We start from the raw sequence: 9,806 nt of genomic DNA on the forward strand, positions 1-9,806 counted from the left end.
GCCCCACTCTGAAAACCAGTATTAGAATATTTTGAAGTGGACCATTTAATAATTTTAATGGTTGCACTGAGTCCACCACTGAATGAACCATTTTTACATGCACTATGTTACTTAATTTGTCAATCCTTATATAACCTTGAGAGGTAGGAAATATATTATCACCTTTTTATAGAAAACTTGCCCAAAGTCTTTTATCTGGTAAGTGAGAGCATCAGCTGGAAACCTCGATGACGTGATAGCACACATACATACACACAGGACCACGCTCACAGTCACATCAGCAAAACCAAAAATGCACCCTGAGGCAGTGTTAACTCATAGGCATGGGCAGGGTTAATATAAGCTGTTTTATACTCTTCCCTTGAGAAAAAGAAGAGAGGGCATCAGGGTCCCTCAGGCCCTCACTATCTACCTCTTCCCCACATTGGGCAATGACCAGAAAAAAATAAATGAGGGACTCAACCTGCTCATCAGTCCCTTTCTCTCCTCTCCACTTATTTCTTTGTTTGTTGTGTCTGCCCCTCTTGCAGATTCTCTGTGTGCTCGTTAACACAATCTTTCTCTATCTGGCTCTATTCCAAGGTTAGGTAAGTCCTGGTTGTTTGAAGGTTAGCACTCAGATTTGGAGAAAAAGGAGAAGAGAATGATAAGCTCTGGGCTCCATTTCCTAGGAGACATGAACTAAGCACTATAACATTTTTTTTTCCTGAGCAATTCCTAACTATAAGTCAAAGTTATGGTCTCTAATACTTGCATATATGCTCCATCAAATGGACTTCAAAAGATTAGAATAAATGGACAATTATACAATTGGGTTAAAATCAGCCATTATAAGCATTCAGGCAATTTCTGTATCAGACATGTGACAAGTACTCATAGCCCTAACCTAAAGAATGGAATTAAGTGTGTGGGTTTGTGTGTACCCAGGGGTGCTCTTATTAGTTTTTATGCATCTGTCTCTTTTGGTTCTCTTCTTTACTCTGTGGTCTGACTGCTAGTAATAATACTGATGATATAAAATATAACCTCATTAAAAGAAGTAGAAATTTTTACATGCTTATTTTGGGCCAGGTACTACTACTCTAAAAAGTGGTTTGGAGGGTGCTTTATCTTATCTTAATAATAACTACAAAAATTAGAGATATTAGGCCCTTTTCAAAAATGAGGAGCCAAAGGACCATATAGTTCAAGTAAGTTTGCCAAGTTCACACAGCTAGTAAATCATGAAACTGGGATTAAAATGCCTACTTTTCTGGCTCCTGAACATACTCTGTGCCAGTATTTTTTAAAGATACTGTGAATACTTGTGTGTGTGTGTGTGTAACTAATATAATACCATAATCTAAATACTAAAAACAATACCAATTATATCATCTAATTACTAATACTTCATTTTGAATTTCTCCTATTATACATTATTTATTTTTATACTTGTGTTTGTTTAATCCACTCAAGGATTGCATTTGGCTGTTCATTCTCTTAAAATTATTTTGATGTATGAAGGCATTTTCCTCATGTAAGCCCCCTTTCTTTTTAATGTCATTGATTTTTGCAGAGACCAGGGACTGTCTTGTAGACTGCCCCACACTGTAAATTTGTTGTAGAACGACAAGCCTCAGAGTTCACTTTCTCTGTGTGTGCCCATGCATGTTTGTAAATGCTTTTGAGTGACTGCATAAACATCTGTTGTGTCTGAATGCATGAAAATATAAAAGATAAAGAAGACCTCTCCTCACGTGTTTATGCATATGATGGATGGCCTCAGACTAGCTAGAAGAGCTGTGACTCAAAATATATCATTTCAGGGGCTGATTCCATGAGCAGCATGAAAAAGAGGTTTCAACCCAATGGCTGAACAACCCAATCAGACCTGTCTGTTGGCAAGAGATGAGCGCTAGGCCCCCAGTGGACAAGGGAGTTAAGATGAAGCTGCCTAAATTGAAGAACACTTAGCAGATGGGGGCTGGACTACCTGGCCTACTGCCTGAACTCTGGGCTGTGCTCCTAGAACCTAGACCATATGAATTAGGAAGACACAGTCATTTCTATAAGAAAAGTGTTTCTATTTATAGATAAGTGAAGGTCAGAAAGAAACAAACATCCTGTTTCTCATTTGGCAAAAGCAGAAGAATGGAGGAAACAAGTATTGGTCTGGGAGATGGAAGATATGGTGAGATGGGCCTAAGAATAAGACAAAAAGTCAGGGTAGCGATAAGGTTGAAAGTGAGTTATATCCTTGTCAAGTTTGGAATCTGAGGTGTATGGCCATCACAAGCCTCCTCTTAGTTCTGATCTTGGGTGTCCCTGGTCTTGCTGTGGGGTTGGTTATATGTAGATTATATAAAGCATTCCACGTGAACACATTATTGGAGAAGGAAGAAGGTATTGTATAACCTGGTCTTTAAAAGAGAAATTCTGGGAGTAAAGGTTTTGGGACATTACAAACCAAATGGCAGTGCCAAAATCCAAAATCCAAAATCCAATCATAGAATATTTTGTTTACATTTTCATTGGTGTGTGTGTCTGGTGTGTATGGGGGGGGGGTAAAAGGGGATGGGGAGTTTATGTTTGTGTAAGATAATGTGAAGGTAAACATAGGATGGTCAAATGTACTTGAGAATGTAGATATCAAACAAAATATGTTTGAGGTTGTAAGTATTAACTGTGTGTGTGTATCTGAGAAAGTATGTGAACTAGGGGTCTATTGTCTATCTAATAGAATATGTGTTGACAAAGAAGCGATTTTTCTTTTGGACAGAAATCTTAACTAATAGTGTCATTTAGTCCAAAATATTAGGTTATTATACAGCTACATAATTCATAGGGTTCTGGAAAACAATTTTTTTTTCTTTTGCAGAAGCAGAGCTCATGAACCTCCACTATAGGAAACTTTTCTAATTAGAATTAAGTTATTCACCATAATGTAGAAACTCATCTCAGTGTAGAAACTCAGCTCATGTAAGCTGACTTAAGTTTTTGAATGACAATAAAGGGTTGTTGACTTCACAAATCTAAGAATGAGTCACCAGGTAGGTATGAGTAATTGCCCCAAGGGAGAGATTTATATTCCACAAAGTCAGAACAAGCAGATCTTAACCAAAGGTGTCCAAAAAATCATAAAAACTATAATCCACTAACCCCTGGAAAAGTATATTCAGTAGTTTGTTAATTGTATTAAGAGTATACTGTGTAACAGAAAGAGTGGTTGTAGTCACTCTGGAAGGCTGCCTGGGAAAAGTTGTTTAAATCAGCACAAAAAGAGAAGAAGGTATTCTCTTTATGTAGAATGACTATATATTCTAACTTCATCTGAGATAATCCTGACTTAACAAATGTTACCTGCCATTGTTATAATACCAACTTTCATTCACTTAAAGAATTCCTATTTTGGATGATAAATTATATGATCACCTATCCTTAGGAATCAATAATGGTAAATAGTTGGAAGTGAGAGTACTATCCTTTACCTAACTATCCTTTCCCACCCTCTGTCCTCAGGACCTGGGCCATCTTGTTCTGCCATGGTCATTTTCAACCTGAGCAGTGACAACCCAGGATCCTTCGTGCTGGTGGGGATTCCAGGACTGGAGCAATGCCATGTGTGGATTGGGATTCCCTTCTGTATCATCTATATTGTGGCTGTGGTGGGAAACTGCATTCTTCTCTACCTCATCGTGGTGGAGCGTAGCCTTCATGAACCCATGTTCTTCTTTCTCTCCATGCTGGCCATGACTGATCTCATCTTGTCCACAGCTGGTGTTCCCAAAACACTCAGCATCTTTTGGCTTGGGGCTAGAGAAATTACATTCCCAGGATGCCTTACACAAATGTTCTTTCTCCACTATAGCTTTGTCCTGGATTCAGCCATCCTGATGACCATGGCATTTGATCGCTATGTGGCCATTTGTTCTCCCTTGAGATACAACACTATCTTGACCCCAAAGACCATCATCAAGATTGCTGTGGGCATCTCTTTTCGAAGCTTCTGCATCATCTTGCCAGATGTGTTCTTGCTCACCCGCCTGCCTTTCTGTAGGACACGCATCATACCCCACACATACTGTGAACATATAGGTGTTGCCCGGCTTGCCTGTGCTGATATTTCCATCAACATCTGGTATGGCTTTTGTGTTCCCATCATGACAGTCATCTCTGATGTCATTCTCATTGCTGTTTCTTACATCCTCATTCTCTGTGCTGTTTTTCGCCTCCCTTCCCGAGATGCCCGCCAGAAGGCACTTGGCACCTGTGGTTCCCATGTGTGTGTCATCCTCATGTTTTATACACCTGCATTTTTCTCCATCCTTGCCCATCGCTTTGGACATAATGTTTCCCGCACTTTCCACATCATGTTTGCTAACCTCTATATAGTTATTCCACCTGCACTCAACCCCATTGTCTATGGAGTGAAGACCAAGCAGATCAGAGATAAGGTCATACTTTTGTTTTCTACCAAAGGCAGAAAATGATATTCCACTGCACAATGGAAAAGCTAGTGTACATTAATGTAGCAATAATTTCTTAAAACGCAAATGCTTGAAAGAACTGCCTGCGTGTACTTTTACATACCAGGAAAATATCTCTATGAAAGAGATGGTTCTACATATAAAAAGTTCCTTGATGATTTGTTTGTGGCTATTCTAAGGTTTATGACCAGGAAAAAGGAGACGAAAATAGAGTTGAGTTACTCTAAATGGAAAAAACCCAAAATTTGGAATTTTAGATTTACAGTTATGGAGAAAGGAAAATGTGTTGAGACAAAGACACTAAAAAAGAGACAGTGAAAATATCAATTAGATATTTATTTTCTTTTGTCTATAGAATGGTTTATTTCAAGTCCAAAACACAAAAATTACTCATTTTCCTGAACATACTGCATAGTTTTTACTATAGGAATATTTTGTTTTTCTGTATTCACAAGTGTATGTTTATTTCTGAACTTTAGGCTCAGAGATTCATATATATGTATGTGTATATTATCAGTGTAATACGGAGGACATGTACTTTAACAAATTTGTTTTGAAAATATTTTACATAAAAGCACACAAAGCATTTACTAACACTCTTGTCTTTACAACCATACTTCAGCTAAGATTTGGCTGAAGTTCATCACTTTCTACAAAACATTCCAAGACTGAATATAAGTGAATGTAGTATAGCAAGTTCTCACTTAACATCATAGGTTCTGCAACTTTAGACATATAATCAAATGAATTTTTCCACAGGGTAACTGAAATAAACAAGAATTAAACTCCTATGGCATCTTCTCAATCTTATAGTGAAATGACATTAAATGATGTTATTTAAGGATCTGCTATATTTTACATACTTTAGCTTATTACTGCAGTCAAAAGTTCCCCTTTCTTTGATGACTTCTGCATATATGATACTCATAAAGCAGGAGACTTTAAATGATGATTTATAAATAAAATGTCTTTTTTTGGTGTAACTTGTTCTCAACTAAGAACCAAATAGTCATGTTGAAATCATATAACTGACATATAAGGGTTGTTTTCAACTAACAGTGGAAGAATTTAACACCTGTTGGTATAATATCCTTTATTGTTTTGTGTCCAATGACTACCACCTGGAGTGCTGTTACTTTAGTATAATCTGTTGGCATCAAAATATAAAGTAAAAATATGTACATTTATATATCAATTCTTACCTGAATAAACTCAGATCTTTTAGAGTGTTCCACAAAGTGGAATTTCTTTCTAAAGTTACAGTGAATGTGGTACCATGTGTACAGCTTGGTTAACCAGTTCCTGCTTTTTCATTTCCAAGATTCTTCCTTATCTGGAATCAAGTGCAGTCTTGACTCTGTATCATAATGCACTGGCTGACAGCTTGTATATAAAGTCCAACTCAAGCTTATTTTGGTTTACTATACATGCTTTATTCAAACAGTCCTGGTAGATATAGTATCTGCAGAGTCCCTTCTGAGGCGCTTACATACGTTCACACACACTCACCCAACATTCATACTCTGGCTGCACACACCCAAACTAGTGAGCTGTGAGGGCCAGACTCCTAAAATCGGGCAGCCGTTGGGGGATAAAGTTGATTTGCTTTTCCATTTTTTTGAAAAGAAAAAAGCATGGAAAATGCATTTAGCCATCACAATGCTAATTAAGTTTGTGTATATTAACATATCTGGCAGTAACACTGAATATTCCTTTTATAGTCTATATACACAGAATGACATCGAGGTTTTGCAGTCAACGGAATATTCCAACTTCAGTCTCAATGCTGCTTGTAGTGTTACGGGACAAATGACTCAGACGAAGTTGTGGGGTAGCAAAGTGGAGTTTATTTACGCATGCGGACCCAGAGGAGGCAGTCTCCAAATTCTGGGCGCCGGGGCAAGACAAAAGCCTGCTTATATAGGCAGGGGCTGACCGTTACTATTGGCATGAGAATGTGGGGTGGAGCATGGTGCAAGGCGGGGAGCAGGGGCTTACAGAAGCAGAATGCTGAAGTTAGCATGGCGGCTTATGGCTTGGCAGGACTCTTAAAATGGAGTCTATCTTTCCTGTCACATTCCCCCCTTTTGATGCTAAAAGTCATTCTCGGCTCCTTTAGCATCACCATAGAGCTGGCCATAGTCCTGGGTATCAGTAAACTGTCGTAGTTTCTCATACTGATACTGATAATTCTGAAGGGCCAGCACCTTAGCTACTGCACTACGAGTGACTGTGGCTTCTAGATTCTGAACTAGGGTCTGTTGGATGCAAGGCCCTAGGCTTAATCCCCAGAAGAATTATGAGTAAGGGGCCCAGGAATGGTACACCTTGAGTTCTGGACCCCATTACAAATCCCTTCTTGGGGCCCTCCTCTTGGATGCACCCTGCTTCAATCCTTCCTTTCAGATATATAACCCCTTTATAATTATATAAAGGACCATGGACGTTGTCCTACCTAAGCTTTGGTCAGGGGTGCCCTGAAAGAGGATGCAGCACAGAGGGAGTCCTTTCCTGTAAGGGGAAGAACCTCACAGAATCCAAGTCAGTTGGCTGTCACTATGAAGTTGCAGGCTCGGTGTCCAAAGGCTGGCATTACTGGACAGTTGGCATCCTTGTCGTATTCTGGAGGTGACAGATTTGGCAAGAGAGTTGGAAGGCACAATTAAATCATAATCACTGAATAACAAAGGCAGGCACCTAGGTAAAGAATGGCTTATCTGGAGGAAGGTGTATGAGACATGCTACACCTATCCAAAACCCTTGTGGCTCACTACACTTCACTCGGGCTGAGGGGAATATATCAGGATTTCCCTCCTTTCATATCTTTGGGCCCTTTCTGTCTTGGCTATTAGGACAGAAAAGGGAAGATAAGCTCTGAAATGAACCCTTCACCAACCCAACCACCTAGTTTAACCAAACTAGTTGAGTCTCACGGGGAGGTGATGAAGGTGGGCTCCTTAAGTGAGGCCTATACTGCAACCAATCGCTCAGGTAATGAGGCCATAGTCCCACACCCTAAGAAAACAGAAGGAGGAACACACGGGTTAATTTACACAATCACTCCCAAACCAGTCTCTATGCTGGTGAGACTGTCTTTTGGAAGACATTCAGTTGCAAAGCCCTTGCTGCAATGACATCTAACAATGGCAATTTGACAGGTCCTTCGTGCCTGTAAATTGAACATCTTCGGTGATGTTACAAACCCAGTTTCAACTTTCAAATGAAAACAAACTTTTAAGACAGTTAGCTGCACGATTCCGATATCTAATACTGAGCATTGTGATTTTCCTTAGACCATGATTTTTCTCCTTAAGATCACCCTCATCGTTATTAAAGCGCCTACTTTGAGTACAACTTTTAATTCTGCCTGTTTGCATAAACACACAAAGAGCAGCCTGGATCACCTATGATCTTTAAGTTTGCTTTGCTGGAACTGACTCAGGGAACCTTTAGACTGACTTTTTAGTCTGCCCCTCGGGGCACAGAAGCAGAGCCACACATCTGCCACCTGTCTTTGCCTGTACCAGTTGTTTTATTAAATCCTTGAGGCTTCCATTGTGCCTGCAGGTTCCTTTTTAGCCATCTTTCAGGAAAGCAACCTTCATTCCTTCCCTAGAAAGACTGTCACGAACCGCACAACCAAGGTACCAGGCTTCTCGGGGGCTTTTGCTAGCTTCGCAAGTCAATCCCAGTTCCTCAGGGCTTCCTGGTGACAACCAGAACCCAGACATGCCTCCTTCAGGTGTGACATTCCAGTCAAAGTATTGGTTAACAAAACACTATTAATGACTAGTCTTAATGGATTTATGCAGAGAAACCGTATGTCATCACTCACTCCTTCAGAATGCCAAATTCTGGAGGGATCAGGTAGGGAGAAAAATACCAAGTGGGAAGGAAAATCCTTTTCCTTCTGATATCCACCAAGATTGCATCTCCATGCCTTATACCTTCCATTACTGGCCCCACACACTTTCTTTCCAAAACTTTCACAAACTTTTATAACCTTTTACACACCTTCTTCATTTATATATCTTGCACTTTCCCTTGTTCAGTTTCCTACAGAGTGTGAAGTTTTAACCATCTCTGGAATCCTCAATTTTCTTTTCAGAGAAGATACAGAACAAAATCCAAAACACAGACAGAGTTCCATAAGAACAGTACACAGGTAGAGGCATCCTCTTGCACCAGTGCGTCCACTGGGGCCTCCGCAGAGACATGCCGTTCAGGTCCGGTCTCTTGGCAGAGACATGCTCCTTTGCCTCAGGCTGAAATACACATCAGGCCCAAATGATCCTTCCTGGGTCCCGAGTGGCAAAGGCATTCTCCCCAACCGGTTGCAGGTGACCTTCACTAGGTCTTCAGGTGACCCTCAACAGGTCTTCAGGTGACTCTCAACAGGTCTTCAGGTGACCCTAACTAAGTCTTTAGATACAGGGGGTTTCTGATCAGAAACGGAAGCAAAATGAAACCACATCCCCATAAAACCAGAAAACAAGTAGTTGAGGTTTCCTTTCCTCCAGGTTTAAAACTTTCACAACCTTTCTACATATTTTTGCCCATCCAGATTTAACTACAGTTCACCTTTAATCCCTGCTCCTTTCCCACCCTGGGAAGGACTGTACTTAAACTCAGCACTTAAACTCAGTACGTGGCAGCCAAACGTCCCTACCAGTACAGGCACCTTCCACTCAAAGTCCCTAGATATGCAGGGACATCCTGCAGCTTTCTGAAGATTAGACCTTGCAAACGCCCTATAAACCAGATGGTCACCTTTGGACCCCAGTCCATGACCTTCAGAACCAGAGCTATCCCTATCAGAGCCGTTGCAAAGAGAACCTGACTGGTGCAGTGCCCACACAGCAGCAACACACAGCACATGACCTGAAGAGAACCCTTAGCCCACCACCTTGCCCACCATCCAAGATGGCGATGTGCATGGTTGACCCGTCCTCCATGGTGGGGCACCTATGTGGCTCATCCTCCACCTTACCCAAAATGGTGGTGCACCCACATGGCTTGGTATCCAATCCCCAACATTCATGCAGGGTCGGCTTATAGAGCCTAGGGGTTCGCTTCCTCCCCAAACCTGAGCACAGGTTCCCTTAGTGCCACCTGGGCTCACTGAACCTGTAAGTGAGCAGCCAGGGGCAGCCTGGAAGCAGCATAGTAACTGGGAGCAGCATACCAACCAAACCATTATCCACAACTCCATTATTCCAAAGCAGTGTTCAGAAACAAGTTTCCAACCAAACCATTTCACTTCCCTGCTCTGCTCCCTGTTCCATTTCCTTTTCACCTTTCCGGGCATGGTGAGGCAGCCGACGGCCTCAGGAGGTGAGC

General features: G+C 41.0%; 2 protein-coding genes across 3 annotated transcripts in view; both read left to right on the forward strand.

Moving 5' to 3' along the window:
- Window positions 1-3,557, forward strand: part of LOC112317577 (tripartite motif-containing protein 5) — a 49,661-nt gene extending 46,104 nt beyond the window's left edge. The window contains exon 9 of the transcript XR_008426999.1: window positions 3,499-3,557. The gene's annotated coding sequence lies outside the window, so the exon portion shown is untranslated. The remainder of the gene's footprint in view (window positions 1-3,498) is intronic.
- Window positions 383-5,678, forward strand: OR52H1 (olfactory receptor family 52 subfamily H member 1). 2 transcript variants are annotated; one of them, XM_024574716.3, is made up of 2 exons: window positions 383-587; window positions 3,499-5,678. In XM_024574716.3, exon 2 carries the CDS (start codon window positions 3,522-3,524, stop codon window positions 4,467-4,469), a length of 948 nt encoding a protein of 315 aa, XP_024430484.2. In that variant the 5' UTR covers window positions 383-587; window positions 3,499-3,521; the 3' UTR covers window positions 4,470-5,678. The 2 variants fall into 2 exon arrangements, with proteins under 2 accessions (XP_024430484.2, XP_045039538.2); XM_045183603.2 differs by lacking the exon at window positions 383-587 and adding an exon at window positions 619-1,190.
- Window positions 5,679-9,806: the final 4,128 nt, after the last annotated feature.

This window comes from Desmodus rotundus, chromosome 5 (assembly GCF_022682495.2).
Source record: "Desmodus rotundus isolate HL8 chromosome 5, HLdesRot8A.1, whole genome shotgun sequence".
NCBI lineage: Eukaryota > Metazoa > Chordata > Mammalia > Chiroptera > Phyllostomidae > Desmodus > Desmodus rotundus.

Excerpts from the sequence above, each read along its gene's own strand:
- OR52H1 (XM_024574716.3), top strand. The coding sequence starts at position 3,522 with ATGGTCATTTTCAACCTGAGCAGTGACAACCCAGGATCCTTCGTGCTG.